General features: G+C 41.5%; 2 protein-coding genes across 2 annotated transcripts in view; one reads left to right on the top strand and one right to left on the bottom strand.

Moving 5' to 3' along the window:
• Nucleotides 1–634: 634 nt before the first annotated feature.
• Nucleotides 635–13,522, top strand: LOC139570725 (placenta-specific protein 9-like). The gene is made up of 4 exons (XM_071392858.1): nt 635–840; nt 923–1,001; nt 10,029–10,120; nt 13,110–13,522. The coding sequence occupies exons 2-4, from the start codon at nt 938–940 to the stop codon at nt 13,263–13,265; spliced, it is 312 nt and encodes a 103-aa protein (XP_071248959.1). The 5' UTR covers nt 635–840; nt 923–937; the 3' UTR covers nt 13,266–13,522.
• Nucleotides 13,523–13,894: 372 nt separating this feature from the next.
• The window catches only part of LOC139570724 (serine/threonine-protein kinase 32C-like), a 106,682-nt gene continuing 102,622 nt past the window's right edge, over nt 13,895–17,954 (bottom strand). Inside the window, exon 12 of the mRNA XM_071392857.1 lies at nt 13,895–17,305. Within this exon, the coding sequence (XP_071248958.1) occupies nt 17,116–17,305 (190 nt within the window). The 3' untranslated portion in view covers nt 13,895–17,115. The remainder of the gene's footprint in view (nt 17,306–17,954) is intronic.

Raw genomic sequence — 17,954 nt, 5'->3', positions numbered from 1 at the left:
CTCTCTCTCTCTCTCTCTCTCTCTCTCTCTCTCTCTCTCTCTCTCTCTCTCTCTCTCTCTCTCTCTCTCTCTCTCTCTCTCTCTCTCTCTCTCTCTCTCTCTCTCTCTCTCTCTCTCTCTCGACAGTCATATCAATGATCTCTGGTCGAACCCACCATCCCCCCACTTTTCCTCCACTTCTTTCCCACCCTGCTTAGTTCTCCTCTTCAGAGCTGCTTACGAGGCCAGACAGTCAGCCCCTGATGGAGCCAAAGAAAGTCAAGCTTTAATGCTTAATGGAGATAACCATGTTCACTACGTAAGAGCCTCCGCAGTGTGCGTGTGCCTGCGTTCATGCGAGTGTGTGCACGTGTTTGTGACAGTACACCATTTTTTTTTTTTACAAAATCAATTAAGGCAGCTGTAACTACAAGCATTCCTACAGATTATAAAGGATATGTTTCCTTCATGCTGAATTGACCCGGTGTGTCATTACACACCATACCGTTCCACAATGATTACAACCCTATCTTCATGCCCTTCATACTAAATGTTATCCGTGTTGGAATTACCTTCCCTGAAAAGAGCTATAGGAGTTAAGCTCTGCTGAGGAGTCCCACCCTACAAATAACCCCACCCCTCCGTTCACCCCTCAGCCTCAGCCTCCTCCCAGATAGAGGCCTTTTGTTCTGCACCTAATGTTTTCATTAGGAAACTGGGCGCAACCAAGGGAGCGAGAGTGAGTGCAGGGCAAAGAGTGAGGGAGGAGAGAGAGAGAGAGAGAAGGAAGGAAGGAAGGAAGGAAAAAATTGCATACAGTCTAGGTTAGCATTCAGGAGATTTTTGGGCACTGAATACACTGTGAGTATTTCTTTCTCTTTCTTTCTTCCCCATATTTCTCTCATTGCAAGCACCAGTTACAGACTCTACTCTTACCCTCCAGCTCCTCTCCTCCGCCATGACCCGCCCCGCCACCATCTCACTTGGACTTCTGCTCCTCCTCATTGGCTACACAGCAGCAGGTAAGATATGTGATTCGGTGTGGCTGGGGTTAGAGGTCATAGGGGAAAGAGCAGGGGGCACAGAAAATGTGTAAACAAACCATAAATAGATGTGTGGTTCATTCTGTTAGATTCTGTTCTAAGTTGTTTGATAGAAGTGCTATTTTCTAAGTGACTTTGTAGCAGTGTAGCGATGAACAGTACTCACTATGCAGTGGAGTTGAATAGTTCTTTGTGATGTCTAACCTTACATGAATTGGAGATCTTTCCACGGTAAAATGGGCTGATTCTTCAAGGAATATCCATCTTGGTCATTCAGGATCTGTCAATGAGCATATAGGTTACAGGATGTGTGTGTGCGTGGGTGACAGTTGGATGAACATGTGTGTGTGTGTGGATGAACATGTGTGTGTGTGTGTGCATGATATATATATATATAGATATAGATATAGATAGATATTTAAAGTATATATATAAACAGTCAAAGGTTTGGACACACCTACTCATTCAAGGGTTTTTTCTTTATTTTGACTATTTTCTACATTGTAGAATAATAGTGAAGAAATCACAACTATGAAATAACACATAGAATCATGTAGTAACCAAAAAAGTGTTAAACAAATCATAATATATTTGAGATTTGAGATTCTTCAAATAGCCACCCTTTGCCTCGATGACAGCTTTGCACACTCTTGGCATTCTCTCAACCAGCTTCACCTGGAATGCTTTTCCAACAGTTTTGAAGGAGTTCCCACATACTCTGAGCACTAGTTGGCTGCTTTTCCTTCACTCTGCAGTCCAACTCATCCCAAACCATCTCAATTGAGTTGATGTCGGTTGATTGTGGAGGCCAGGTCATCTGATGCAGCACTCCATCACTCTCCGTATTGGTCAAATAGCCCTTACACAGCCAGCAGGTGTGTTGTGTCATTGTCCTGTTGAAAAACAAATGATAGTCTCACTAAGCGCAAACCAGATTGGATGGCGTATTGCTGCAGAATGCTGTGGTAGCCATGCTGGTTAAGTGTGCCTTGAATTCTAAATAAATCACAGTGTCACCAGTAAAGCACCCCCACACCATCACACCTCCTCCTCCATGATTCATTGTGGGAATCACACATGCAGAGATCATCCGTTCACCTCCTCTGCATCTCACAAAGACACGGAGGTTGGAACCAAAAATATCAAATTTGGACTCAGACACAAGGACAGTCTAATGTCCATTGCTCGTGTTTCTTGGCCCAAGCAAGTCTCTTCTTATTATTGGTGTCGTTTAGTAGTGGTTTCTTTGCAGGAATTCGACCATGAAGGCCTGATTCACACAGTCTCCTCTGAATAGTTGATGTTGAGATTTGTCTGTTACTTGAACTCTGTGAAGCATTTGTTTGGGCTGCAATCTGAGGTGCAATTAGCTCTAATGAATTTATCCTCTGCAGCAGAGGTAACTCTGGTTCTTCCTTTCCTGTGGAGGTTCTCATGAGAGCCAGTTTCATCACAGCGCTTAATGTTATTTGCGACTGCACTTGAAGACACTTTCAAAGCTCTTGACCTTTTCTGAATTGACTGACCTTCAGGTCTTAAAGCAATGATGGACTGTCATTTCTCTTTGCTTATTTGAGCTGCCATAATATGGACTTGGTCTTCTACCAAATAGGGCTATCTTCTGTATACCACCCCTACCTAGTCAAAACACAACTGACTGGCTCAAACACATTAAGAAGGAAAGATATTCCACAAATTAACACACCTGTTATTAATTTAAATGTATTCCAGGTGACTACCTTATGAAGCTGGTTGAGAGAATGCCAAGAGTGTGCAAAGCTGGCATCAAGGCAAAAAGTGGCTACTTTGAAGAATCTCAATTATAAAATATATTTTAATTAGTTTAAAATCAAAATAAATTGTATTAGTCACATGCGACGAATACAACAAGTGTAGACCTTACAATGAAATGCTTACTTACGAGCCCCTAACCAACAATGCAGTTAAAAAAAATATGAATAAGAAATATAAGTAACAAGTAATTAAAGAGCAGCAGTAAAATAACAATAGCGAGACTATACACATGGGGGTACCGGTACAGAGTCAATGTGCATGGGCATCGGTTAGTCGAGGTAATTGAGGTCTTCCTTAGTCGAGGTAGTTGAGGTGTTTAACACTTTTTTGGTTACTACAAGATTCCATATGTGCTATTTCATAGTTGTGATGTCTTCACTATTATTCTACAATGTAGAAAATAGTACACATTTGGAAAAAGTAGGTGTGTACAAACTTCTGACTGGTACTGTATAGAGAGAGAGAGATTATACTCATGAGGTTAAAACATCTGTTTCTTATTTTTAATGCAGCATTGACCTTTCTCCATGTAGTCCTCATCAGTATTGCATTTTCTACAAAAATCTTCTATTTTATCCTTATATGTCTAATGTTTATCTATCATTCCAATCTTGTTTACTGCTCAACAAAAATCGTAAACATTTTAGCCCCCCCTCCATATCCTACTCTTTGAGGGCTTATGAGAAACCAGAGATGATTGGGCTTGAGTGTGACTTCATACACAAGGAATGGCCAACACATGGAACCACACACTAGTTCTTGCTCTCTCTGCCAACCCAATATTGATTCAGGAAATACTCTGGAGATCTGACTAACAGCTTGTTAGTCTCTTTTCCATGGGCGGGTCTGTATTAGGCAAGCTCTGGTTTGTGGGACCACTGGTGTTGTGGTACAAACTGACCTAATGCTCGGGCTCAGGCTGTTTTCGTCAGTATTCACTCCACTGCACGTCTTGCCCTGTCTCCTGTGGCCAGCGCAAACACACATGTGAATATGAACACCCCACAGAGACACAGACACGCAGAGACAGGCCAACACACACACACCATCTTCCAAACCTGTCTCCCAGGGCGGAGGGTGTTAGATCAGACTCTTGTGGGCTGTTGTGTTTTCCTTTTCTATGGCCTCTGAGTGTGTGGGTCAGTATTTCTCCTGGTGCAGCTGTGACATAATACACATATGAGTGTGCACTTCATCAGGCATGTCATCATCTGCCTTTGTCCAATACATACTGTACACGCACGCACGCACGCACACACACACACACACACGCACACACACACACACACACACACACACACCAGTGGCGTAGCACAGTTTCCTGTGGCCCCTCACGAAACTGTTGCCATGGGGCAGTGAGAAAAATGTGCAGTTTTATACATAGAGACCCTATTAAATTACTAGTATTCTAATTCAGAATTCTACGGTTTTATAGTTTATTTAATGCTATTTTATACATTTTGCCATGAGGCTGAGATAAAATCTTCCAGTTTTGAAGCTATTTTCCTGTAATAAAAAATGTAAATCATGGCTTATGCCACTGGCTTTGAGTAAAGCCAGTGTGTCTATGTAGGCGGATGACTCAACACTATACGGGTCAGCTACTACAGCGAGTGAAATCCCTGCAACACTGAACAAAGTGCTGCAGTTAGTTTCAAAATGAGTGCCAAGGAATAATTGAGTCCTAAATACTAAATCCTAAATCCCAAAAACTAAAAGCATTGTATTTGGAAATTGAGCAAGTTGAAGTGACCAAACTGCTTTATTTCCTTCCACAGGCTTGGCCCATAGAGACAACTTAACCAGATGAATCGATTCTCTACTGAAAGGTTTTGAATCGATTCTCTACTGAAAGGTTTTGAATCGATTCTCTACTGAAAGGTTTTGAATCGATTCTCTACTGAAAGGTTTTGTACTGGATTGTAAAACTGTCATGGTCAGAACATGTTGGTACAACAGTAGCTAAGATGAGGAGAAGCCTGTACATAGTGAAGGGCTGCTCTGCCTTCTTAACAACACTATCAACAAGGCAGTTCCTACAGGCCCTAGTTTTGTGGCACCTGGACTACTGTTCATGCCAGATGAGGCTGGTGACTTGAAAAATTGAGAAGGATGGGAGACCCACGGTATAAGCGCGTAACGCACAGAGACGTCAAAGTGTGTTTCAAAAATCGGGAAACAGTAATTATTTTAACCTAAAGCATTTAATAAATACATTTATAGTACAATATTATAGGGAATGGGAATGAGAGGGCTACTTACACAGTGTTTGTAAGGGATCACAGCAGTGATTGAATGAGGGTATGAGGCCTGAGTTGAGGTGTTCAGAGGCTTCAGTGCAGGACAGGATTTGACTGGGAAGACAAAAAACAATAGCACAACACACTAAACAGTTAGACAAAAGAGCTAAGAATGAGTTAGTCCAAGCAAGGAGTCAAATCATTGATGTGTAATAATGTGATTGTGTTTGTGTATGTGATTGACTCTACATACAGTAATGAGAGAAAATTGATAGGTCACAGTGCTTGGAGAGGAAACATTCAATGTGCCAGTGGATGAGCGGGCACATGAGACGTGGCTACAGTTCATGTCAGGAGAGAGTTGACAATGGTAGTGGAGTGGTCATCACCTCTTAATCAGGGAACAGGAGGGGACTTAGCTGTAAATACAAATAGCAGATACAAATCCTGTCAATCTGCAGCAACCTTATACTTGTTCATATGAATTATATTTAGACTAGATTAGGAGGGGGATTTCCTCTACCCAGACACATAGACAACAACTGATAGACAATAGAACTCACAGGGCTGAGCAAATTTGATCACATTCACATTTGCTCCCGACACACAAATGGATTATAAATACATAAAGTTACCAATTAGTTACCCTGACCAAATGGACAGCGCACATAGGCTGCATGCAGCTGCTCTTATTAGTAGCCTACAGTTGATCAGACTGAAAAATAGTCTCGTTTTCATCCCATTCAGCATGTCAGATCTCTAATGTTAAGGTGAAGCCTAGGCTGCTACAACATCTATGTAATGAGTTTTTGCTTGTGTCTGTCCGGAGTGGTTATGTGTTATCATCTTTGCTACATAAATACCTGAGGAAAGTGGAAAACCTACTTGAGCGCGCGCATAAAATGTGCTGCCTCTTTATTCTAACTTTTAATGGTTGATGCGATGGAAGCGATTGAATTGATTTCGACATCCCAGAAAAAGACAGTAGACAGTAGAAAGTTACATATGTTCAGCAAGTAAATCAAATCAAATTTCATTGGTCACATAAACATATTTAGCAGATGTTATTGCGGGTGTAGCGAAATGCTTGTGTTCCTAGCTCCATCAGTGCAGTAGTATCTAACAGTACAGTAGTATCTAAAAACGATTCACAGCAATACACACATCTAAATGTAAAAGAATGGAATTAAGAAATATATAAATATTAGATTGAGCAATGTCGTAGTGGCATTGACTAAAATACAGTAGAATAGAATACAGTATATACATATGAGTTGAGTAAAGCACTCTGTAAACATTATGTAAACATTATTAAAGTGATTAGTGTTCCATTATTAAAGTGGCCAGTGATTCCAAGTCTATGTATATAGGGCAGCAGCCTCTAAGGTGCAGGGTTGTGTAACCGGATGGAACCCGTCTAGTGATGGCTATTTAACAGTCTGATGGCCTTGAGGTAGAAGCTGTTTTTCAGTCTCTCGGTCCCAGCTTTGATGCACCTGTACTGACCTCGCCTTCTGGATAATAGTGGGGTGAACAGGCCGTGGATCGGGTGGTTGATGTCCTTGATGACCTTTTTGGCCTTCCTGTGACATCGGGTGCTGTAGGTGTCCTGGAGGCCAGGTAGTTTGCCCCGGTGATGCATTGAGCAGACCGCACCACCCTCTGGAGAGCCCTGTGGTTGCGGGCGGTGCAGTTGCCGTACCAGGCGGTGATACAACCCGACAGGATGCTCTCAATTGTGCATCTGTAAAAGTTTGTGAGGGTTTTAGGGGCCAAGCCAAATTTCTTCAGTCTCCTGAGGTTGAAGAGGCACTGTTGTTGTGATGTGTACGCCGAGGAATTTGAAGCTTTCCACCTTCACCACTGCGGTTCCGTCAAAGTGGAGAAGGTGGAAAGGTTCAAGTTCCTCATAATGTAAAATTACCTTGGAGTTGCACTTGTTAGCGGAACTATCCCTCTCGTCTCGTCTTTTTCCCAGAAGCTTGAATCTGATGTGGGCGTTTATATGCTCCCTGATTTAGTTTTGGCGTATAGCTGAACGATCGATGTTCTTCAGGTCACTGTACCCCTCTTTTGCCCAAGGATGACTTTCCAAAAAGCAGGCAAGGCCAGAAATACAGGCGGCTTGATGAGAGGCTCCCTGTTAACCAGCTACTGTTATACTTTTGATACCAGGTGGTGTTGAACGCCCTCACCTTTTCATCCTTCTTCATGAAACTGATTTCAGGCAGAGGTCAACCCTCGCTTTTAATTCGCTTCTTCAGTTGCAAGTAGCTAGCTACTGCTACTTGCTCCTGAAGTTAGCAAGGCAAATTGAAATAAATTGCATTAGCTGGACACAAAAATAAAGTTCTAAAACCAAGAAAACAATGTATAATATACCTCCTCCGTCTCCTGTAATTTGAAGAAACTAATTTGAATTGAATAATATCCTTTTTCTTTTCAACTATCACTTTTCAATCTCTATCTAATCATGTCACCAACAACATCCAAGCTTCTCAACACATAGATAGTACTCCCCTTCCTCCTCTGAGGAGCCTCCACTGGTTCAGTCGTGTGGTCAGGTGCCACAAAGAGGGACCTTGGAAAATTACAATTGTCTCGAAACAGGGTTACACCAGTAACCCACACACTTCCCTGACAATCTTCAGCTGCAGTCTTAGGGTCTTTTGGTTCCCCTCCATGTTGATAACCAAACTAGGAGCAGCACAGGCTTTAAACTGGCAGAGCAGGGAATTCTGGCATTCAACAGCAAACCACCATGTTCAGGTTACATACGCCACATAACTATCGAACTGAGACAGCATCCACTGTGTGTGTGTGTGCGTGCGTGCGTTCGCTGTTTGTGTGCGCGTGTTTGTTTGTGTGTGCACCGAATGTGCGTGCGTGCACACACTGTGTCACGTGCTAAACACGCATCTTTCACAGAATGTGATCAATCGATGCTCACGCGTGACACGTCTTCCTAAGAAGAAAAAAGTCCTTTGCTATTGTAGTTTGCCAACTGGCTCATACACTCAGATGAATTGAATTGACTGAAAATGAAGGGTGCTTATGTCTGTGTACATGCTGTAGTACTGATGCAGAGACACCTGGCATGTTTATTGAGAGAAATCTAAAGAGGAGCTCTATCTTACAATCATCCCTTGGGTTTCCTTAGCTTGTGTCCTAGATATGATCTGTGGTATTGTAATGGAGCTTATAAAATTGTACCGCGGGATAGCTCCATAAAAACAGCACAACCGGTAATCAATGGCTGCTATTCACAGGACACTGGAGGCTAAATTCAGTCATGATGCCGGGAAAATAAATGGTCCTTATCTTAGGGAATAGACAACTAGAACTATGGGGCCAAATTCAACACCTAATAGACTGCTATATATCAGAGAAGAAGAGGCGAAGCGAGAGGGTTTACTCCGCCTACAATCTCTCCACGTTCAGAAGATCATTAGTTATTAAGCAAGTGAGCAGTGTTTGTATGGATGGGCAAGGAGAATTTAGTCAAGATAAACATGTATTGCTATTTTGATACGAGGCTTATTTTATCGAATAGAAGTTTCGTACTGCTTAGGCTGTTAAGAGTGTACTGATAAACGTGTGATGCACGTGACATCGCGGCAACTTAGAGAAAACACACTTTATATCGGAGACGGTCTATGCATATTCATGAGACTAGCATAGCATCTCACGTTCCATTGAATACACGCGGTTGACGTCAACACCCATCATCGAATGTTCAAAATAGTATTAAAATAACAAGATGTATCCACCTATCCAAAGAGAGTAAAAGGCGAGCGCTTGAGAGCTTGCCGTTCCGCTAAGTGGACTACGAATCCCATTGTTAGAGCGGAGACATAGGCATCTCGTCATTATATCCAGTATCTCTGTATGCAGTATACAGTATGTTGTATGTAAATGTCTTTGTCTTGTGTTTGTAATACCCTTCAGCGTTCACAAGGGCTTGGGACAATATATAGTAAGAAATGTCTAGCTTAAAGACCTATGTTAAACAGTTCTGTGATGTGATGGAAACCAGATGCAACAGGAAGTGTGGCTGAAGAGAATAGAAAGGACACCATGCAATAGATTATGCATGGTCTATGCTCCACTAATTATTAAGAAGAAACTTGTCTTCACAGACATACGGACCGCACATTCCAGCCACATTCATCGGCATAGACCAGAGCTTCAGCTCACAGAGAAAATAGGGGGCTCTTCAAAAGGGTCTGGGTGGTTAATTGGAACCATGAAACCTGGATGACAAAGAGAAAAAACCTGGTGGAACAATGTATATGGAGGTTTCTTCACCACACCCAACCCATAAAGGTTCAAGGTTGATTCAAAGTGAGACCGCCTTCCCTTCCAGACAAAGGGTTGCATCAAAGCTATGCCATTTCTAGTAGTAGACTACCAAGCCTAAAGGTAGCAAGGTAAAACACAGGCAGTGATGCTGCTCCTTAATGCTAACCCTGGATCAGCGGCATCTCTTCTAAACAATCTGGGTCACGTACTGGTGAGAGTGAGGGTGAACTGATCCCAACTCAGTTTGTGGCAGTGTGATGTCAACAGAATGGCTTGTGGTGAACTGGAAGGCTGGGCTGCAGGCTGCCTGCAGAGCAGAGATGTAGAGGTAATAGAAAACACTTGGAACGGGCTGTGAACCAGTCAGAGGGAGAGAGAGAGAGAGGAAGGAGCAGGAGAGGAGACAATAAATACTTGTTTTGGTGACCTTTAGAGATTAGCTGGATGAAGATTTATAATGGAACTCAAGCTGTGGATAGAGATAGTAGACAAAAATACACTGTGTATTCTCAGGCCGAGGGAGTATTTGAGAATTTTGCTGTGCTGGGTATTGGGGTCCATACAATGTATCCTATAATCTAGGCTCTATGTAGGATACTAAGGTATTGTAATGTAAAGATAATATCAGAAATACTGTTAGAAATAATGTTTTCTCTATGTTTTCCATCAGGACCTGAGTCTGAGCTCCAACCCAGAGCTGTCCGGTCGAGTGCCTGTCAGGACCACAGTACTCTTCATGACAGACTGGATGTAGTGGAGAAGGTAGAGTAAGACACAATGCTTTTCACGGTCTCTTTCTGTCACAGCCTTCATAAACCCATAATCCCTTTAACTGTCTCTTCTTGAAAAACATGTTGAAAAAATGATTTGACCTTACATTCCTACTTCTAATAACTCAAATAAGAACTACAAATATAATTTTTTCAAGTTTATGTTTAATTAGTGAATTACAGAGCTCTACCAGGTGGTTGAGAAGTCACATTAGAATGGCAATATTTGCATGGGATTTTTACTCATCTCAAAAAAAGAACATGAATTACTTTAGGTCTGCTTCAATGGCTTTCATAGGTAAGAATTGGTAAACAAGGACTGATTTCAAATTTGAACATATTATGGTAATGTTGTGTGTCCAAATATGAATATTCTATTACATAATATGATTTTCTTGAATTTGAAATTATCTAGGTCAGGGATGGCCAACTAGCGGCCCAAAGCCCCCGTTTGTAGGCCCACAGATCAATTTCCCCCCAAAATTCAATAAAAATGAGGAACTCAGTCAGGGTCTCAACTTAATGTTGCGAGTTAGAATAGTAGAATAGACAATGCATTTTGACATTTGGTTGTGCATCAGCAGTTTCTCTCGTGTTATGTAAGTCACTGACAGTCACTGAATGAGTCCATGCCAGCTAAACATTTTTAGATTGGTAAATTCGTCTAGCCAGCTATCCAAACGTGTGGTAATCATGGTCGAATTATGGACCCGGGGACCCCATTGATTTTGTAAGTCACTCTCACTCAGATATATAAGTCAGGGCAAATGTGTAGAATTGCAGGAAATTTGCTTAACTGCAAACATTTCTCTCCACTTTATGGCAAAATGTTTAGAATGAATGGGAATTAGCTCTAAAACTGCACATTTTAAATGAGTAGAACTGCATGAAATTAGTTACGAAATTGCAAAATCTTCACTCTGCCCCATGGCAAAAGAATTGCATCAAACTCGCTTTAAAACTGCAACATTTTCTCTTTGCCCAATGGCATAGATGTGGGTACGCAGACTTGCTAGCCACTGTGCCCCCACCCCCATCAAAGTCGCCCAACCCTGATCCAGGTTCTTCCATCATGTTTCCACATGTTCAGACTACATTTTGAGATAATGAATGACAAAGAGCAGTTTTTAATTACTATTATAGGCCTTATTTTATAGGTGACCTTTCATCTGAATATTGATTAATTGATCCCACGGGCATGAAATGTGGTTTAACCCATTTGTTGTCAACAATCCAATCATATTTTTCACCAAAATAAGTATTTGTTATAAAAAATGTTTGTACCCTATTCTTAGTCCAGCGTACTTTTTAATGACATATCAACTGCCTGGTAGAGCAATTTATTTACATATTCCTATGTAACGGATGTGAAATGGCTAGCCAGTTAGCGGTGGTGCGAGCTAGCAGCCTTTCAATCGGTTACGTCACTTGCTCTGAAACCTAGAAGTAGTGGTTCCCCTTGGTTCCTCTGCAAGGGCCGCGGCTTTTGTGGAGCGATGGGTAACGACGCTTCATGGGTGACTGTTGTTGATGTGTGCAGAGGGTCCCTGGTTCGCGCCCGGGTCGAGGGGACGGACGTAAAGTTATACTGTTACACCTACTCTTCAAGGTCTCTACTAACAGGAATAGTGCAATATTCATCCCTCACCACCTGAATTCCTGCCTTTTATCCCATATCTTTGGTGACTGATTTTGACTTTTCTTACAGCCCTCTGAGTGGGCCAAGTTAGTGCCACAACACTGACCTTCAGTGACCCAAAAGGATACAAAGTATGTAAATTGCTGCAGGTGGGCTGAGGGAGTTGACCAATCAAGTTCAAATGAAGATTTGTTTTATATCCACTTCTAAATCCACTGTCAAATTTAAATCAGAACCAAATGTCATACTATATGAGGGGGATATAACATGGTGCTTTTCCAAAAATGTAGCCTTTTGTGGCTACACTTTATAATGATATTCTAATTCTTATAAATGATTTGTTAAGCATTTATGTAGGCTTCAATAAACCATAACATATATACTTTGCTTCAAATGTGACCTATCTTTCATTTCTATCTCACACACAAATAAATCTAGCCTTATTTGGAAATAGTTTCACATTTCCCAATTTCCATGGCAGACATTCAATCATCCAAGGAATGTGGGAGATTTCCCAGTGGTTTGTTACATTACTACCTTGTATAAAAAAAAATGTTTACGTTGACACTAAAATAATCTGCACTATTTCCTTTAAAAGGAAACTTTTTTTGTACTAACAATGCCCATCCAAACCACTCAGCAGTGGAAATCACTCAGTTACTAAAAAGTATTGGTTCACACCACCCAGGGAGTATTGCTGTTGAATGAGTATTGATTGCATCTGAGAATCTACAGTACCAGTCAAAAGTTTAGACACACCTACTCCTTCCAGGGTTTTTCTTTATTTTTTACATTGAAGAATAATAGTGAAGACATCAAAACGATGAAATATTACATATGGAATCATGTAGTAACCAAATCAGAATTCTTCAAAGTAGCCACCCTTTGCCTTGATGACAGCTTTGCACACTCTTGGTCTGTAAATATCGAACTAATATAGAACAAACGACTGTGTCGCATCTCTAGCAACCAGAAGATGAGAAAGTAGGAACTTGCTTATAAAAACGAAAATAAAAGGCGAAAAATTATATTTTCTGCTGGTAAATGTGCACTTTCATATTGTTTTCTTTGGAAACGGTGGTATAAGCGGGATAAACGCCTCCATTCTGTACATTAACTCTGCGTCGTCCATTATTTCCAAGGCAATGTACAGAACGTCAGTGTTTATCCCTTATGTAATAGCATCACCTTGATAGGCTACATTACATTTATGCCATATCGCTTACTATCCAATTCTTTCAGATCTGCACTCAGATGGGTCTAGGTTCTAGGAGTAGGACCTAGGAATCAATGTGAGTTGGGCTGATAATGATCCTGTCTGTCCCCTATATGTCCCCTGTAGCGTGTAGAGGACACAGTCCAGAAGCTGGAGGCTGAGCTGGCTGTGCTACTGGAAGCCATAGAGGCCCCTGAGTGGAGCCCCCTGCTGGAAACTGCTGGAAAACCTGTGGTGGACATCCTGGATGGCCAGGGACTGGGAGAAGGTGGCGACTCCTGAGAGAGGAGAGCAGAGATCTCTGTTGAGGGGCTATGCTACTTCACTCTGCCCTGATGAGGGTGCACCTGGCAAGGACAGACAATGAAAGACACTTTAAATGTACAATCTTTGTTTTTCTGGAGTTGGAAGTGTACACAAACTGTATAAAACAAGCCCTTTAATGAGTAAACACAGGCTTAGTATGTATTCTGTGCAACAGTTGATAGATCACGACACTACTGCCTACTTGTCTGCATAATACACTCCTCTAATCCTCAGACACTCTCATCCTTTCTCCCTTCTTAGACTAAACCGGAATCCCTACACACAAGGGTAACTGTCTCAGCCTCTCGGGATGGTTACAGTTCTAAACAATATACTTTGATTTTTATCTAGTAATGCATTCTGTTCCGTGTGGGATTGTGTCCCTTTCTCATCCCATGCCTCTGTTCCACCCCCTGGTGCCAGTTGAGAGCTACACATGCAGCACAGAGCCACAAGGTAGGCCGTGCCCTTTACCACAGATCAAGAATCAGGTTACACAACCCCTATCCTGAAACCATTAGGGAGGCTTGAAATAATACCTTGCATCAGTGGTTAAGGGCAACTAATAATCTCAATGTGGATGAAGGATGAAAACCACTAGAGAGTACTGGAAGGAATTTATTTATCAAAGCAGTTAAAGCAACATGTTTCAATACACAGAGCAGTTTGAATAGGTACGGTACAAGGCTTCCACTGGGACCCAGGCTAGTTGCAAGTGTATTTATTTAGTCCCCATACAAATCTTACAGAACATGTTCAAAATTGAAACACAAAGAGGGGAGTGGTCATAGATTTTGTTCTCAAAAATGGACACTACAATACTAAATGTTGCTACAAAGATAAGACAGTAATATTATCTGTGAGAGCTTTAATCCTTATCCAGTTGATGGGAAAAGTACTTGTGGTAATTGGTCACTCGTTCTATCACAATGCTGTTTGAAACACACAGGTAAATATACTTACATACAATGTTAGCCAATAAACTAGCATGTAAACACAATGGTACAAACATATTAAAGATTATTTGGGGGTTAGGCAAGCAACATCCGACCAGGAATGGAGATGCATTTTTAATTATATCAAGGGAATGACATTTAGGCTACAATATTGTCGAACTTAGAAATAAACTACCGAGCATGACTATTCATTACAAACAATCAACACAATCACGTGGCCATTTCTAGCACTGGAGACTGAACATCCAGTCAAGCTTTTTCATCTAGTCGTCAGTAGTGAGGACAATGTAAAGACATGTCGAAGAGCAGTATTTAAGACTTTTCACATAGCTAAGGGCAGACTCACACAATGCCCCAACCCCTTGGCCTTATCCCTTTCCCATATACATAACAAAGCACAGAAAACCTCAACTTACCCACATTGGAGCATAGGAGGGCATAGATACTGACTTATTAAATCATCCACTTAAAGAAAAGCCTGTGCACTTGAACATATTCTTAAGACAATCTACGGAATGCCAAAAGTCACTGCATACAATCTAAAATATCATGGCATCCATATAACACTGGGAATAAATGATCTGTACAGTCGTAGGTCTTGAAATCAGTTTTTTTTTTAAGCAAACCTAGACATCACATAGACAGGCAAGCAGGACAGGGCTACACTGATTATATGAGGCCTCTCCTCTGTCAATCATCAGAACACAGGTGAACATCAAGGTATTCTACTGCCTGAAGCTTGCATGTGCACATACTGTAAGCCACCCAAACCCTAGCGTTTGGCTCTCCTACAAAATCTGCTTTGAACTGTAAATAGAGGCGCATGCAAAAATGCAGGGTTCGAGACGCTATCGGCGTAACTAATGCGCTTATTTTTCACAGGAAATCAGATTTTTTTTTTTTTTACCTCCATATAATTTAATATTTGATTTCTCCCCAAAAACATTCCTTTATATATAATCACAATAAATGTTTGTATACAAATTATAGTATTTTCACAGAAGGAACAGTGGTTCTATGCGCTACAGAGAGGAAACATACATTCACACACAAAGTTCTTAGAAATGGCTATGCAAATGGTAGAAAAGCTTTGGCATATCTGCCTACAAGTCGTGCCTGCACACTTGAAAATAAAATTAGTACAACAGTGTATGAATGTTTGGCTTCACACTACTCTTAATTTAGTAACATGTACGTTTAGTAAGCAGTCCCACATAAAACTGTGGGGAGTTAGGTTAGGCCATTTACACCTTACTTTGTTAGGCCTTCGGGTTTTAAGGTGGACAATGCTACATGTTCCCAGATGTCCAGGCTGAGACTAATGGCACCACCTTAAATGTACCACTATCCCCACTAAGTGACCGTTTCAACCACACAACTAATAATACTGCCCCGCGATCATTTTTCATATGGGAGTGATCGAGACAATCATATGTTGAGACGATTGTTCAAATCTCACGGTCATCTTAGTCTAATAAGGGGATTATGTTCAACTACGACATTCTTCTGTAGCTATTCGATAGAAGCTGATCATGTCCGATCCATGGAAAAAGAAAGACTGGAACAGGCAAAGCCTCCCAGACCACGTCAATTGAACTGAACCCTTACGGGGTACACTCAATATGATTCTTCTTCTATGGTCTGATCCCCTGGTAGTGACAATGTTTAATGTTTAACGTATAAAAAAACTCGAGCAGTATGAGCATGTAAACCACAGTGGAGCAGTGGGATAATAGAAACAGCATCTTGGCAACAGTCACAGAGATCGACGGGCGAGGGAAAACGTCCATTTACACCACAGACGTGCTAAGTCCCTCTAACTGACAGGGCGTTTGAAAAAACGAACAATGTCTGGAAAAAGGGTTTCGTTGGAGGAGCATAAAATTACCGTAGTAAAAATCAAACCAGCATGCTGATGCATAATATAGTCACAATTAACGTGTAATGAATGGCTATTGATTAACAATCAACATCAACTTAAAAATGGTTCTACGTTATCGGATTGAACTAGTGGTTTATTTTAAATTGCAAAACCTCCTTGTCCCGAATGGCCCATACTGTATTGTATGTATCTATTAGAAGACTCACTTACTGTGACTGGAAACAACATTTACCCTCCTCAAAAAGTCTCTTTCCACTGCACTACCTTAGGAATAGAATTACATAGAACATAGTAATATAATAGTTATTCTATGTCTATGTGCACTGCATATTGGCATTGTGATACTTGAACAATTATATACTATGATTGAAATGAAAGGCATTTGGAGAAGGTAACCAGACAACAGTAATAGTCGTTCAGAATAGGAGGACTGCACAGAGAGTAGGAGAGGGATTGCATGAGCTACACAGGGAAAGAAAACTAAGAGTGTCTAACTCAGTTGAATAATTCAGTACGTGAGTTTGCAGAGGTAGCTACATCTACTCGAGGCTAAAAGAGCGGGAACGCAAAAAAAAATACATTTTTTGTTTTTGTTGAAACTCTTAAACCTGGCTCCTATTTCTCTGTATGTTGTCATGCTCATATATCGTGTGGCTTCTGCTGCTTGTTATCCCCTCTCGTAGTGATACTTTCATGCTATACTGTACGTTGCATAGAAATTAGTTAGAGCTTATTCTAGGGCGCGGAGGGCGGGACCGCTCTGTAACCCTGCAGTTTCATTCATGCCTTAACGGTGGATGCTACAGAAGAAGAAATAGGAGAGCCATTTTGTGTCCTGCTTGTGCGTTGTTGTCCTGCTGTGCGTTCCAGTTCCTCCAGTCATCATGGCTACATAGGAGAGGTTAGAGTATCTATAGGCATGGTTCCACACACACACACACACACACACACACAGCAGCCTGAGAGACCACCAGGTGGTGGTGTGGTGCTAGCAGCTGCCAGGAGAGGAGCAGACCGAGCCGCACATGCTTCGTTTGGAGGAGGACTCGGGTTCAGGGTCCTCATCCTCTGTGCCTCCCTCAGCCTCCCCGGATCCGTCTCCATCGCCATCATCACCGCCCTCGGCAGCTCCTTCAGACTCCCCTCCCTCTGCACCCTCCTCCTGCCTCTTTTTCAACCTGAGAGACACACAGAAACGGTCAAAAGTTTGGGCACACCTACTCATTCAAGCGTTTTTTCTTTATTCTTACTATTTTCTACATTGTAGAATAATAGTGACGACAACACAACTATGAAATAACACACATTGAATCATGTAGTAACCAAAAAAAGTGTTGGGATCATACATACATACATACATACACTACCGTTCAAAAGTCTGGGGTCACTTAGAAATGTCCTTGTTGTTTTAAAGAAAAGCACATTTGTTGTCCATTAAAATAACATCAAATTGATCAGAAATACAGTGTAGACATTGTTAATGTTGTAAATGACTATTGTAGCTGGAAAAGGCACATGTTTTAAGAAATATCTATGTAGGCGTACAGAGGCCCATTATCAGCAACCATCACACTCCTGTGTTCCAATGGCACGTTGTGTTCACTAATCCAAGTTTATCATTTTAAAAGGCTAATTGATCATTAGAAAACCCTTTTGCAATTATGTTAGCACAGCAAACCACTAGTCTCAACGTCAACAGTGAAGAGGCGACTCCGGGATGCTGGCCTTCTAGGCAGAGCTCCCCTGTCCAGTGTCTGTGTTCTTTTGCCCATCTTAATCTTTTCTTTTTATTGACCAGTCTGAGAAATGACTTTTTCTTTGCAACTC

This window comes from Salvelinus alpinus, chromosome 3 (genome assembly GCF_045679555.1).
Source record: "Salvelinus alpinus chromosome 3, SLU_Salpinus.1, whole genome shotgun sequence".
Taxonomy (NCBI): Eukaryota; Metazoa; Chordata; class Actinopteri; order Salmoniformes; family Salmonidae; genus Salvelinus; species Salvelinus alpinus.
This window is presented reverse-complemented; position numbering and strand designations above follow the sequence as displayed.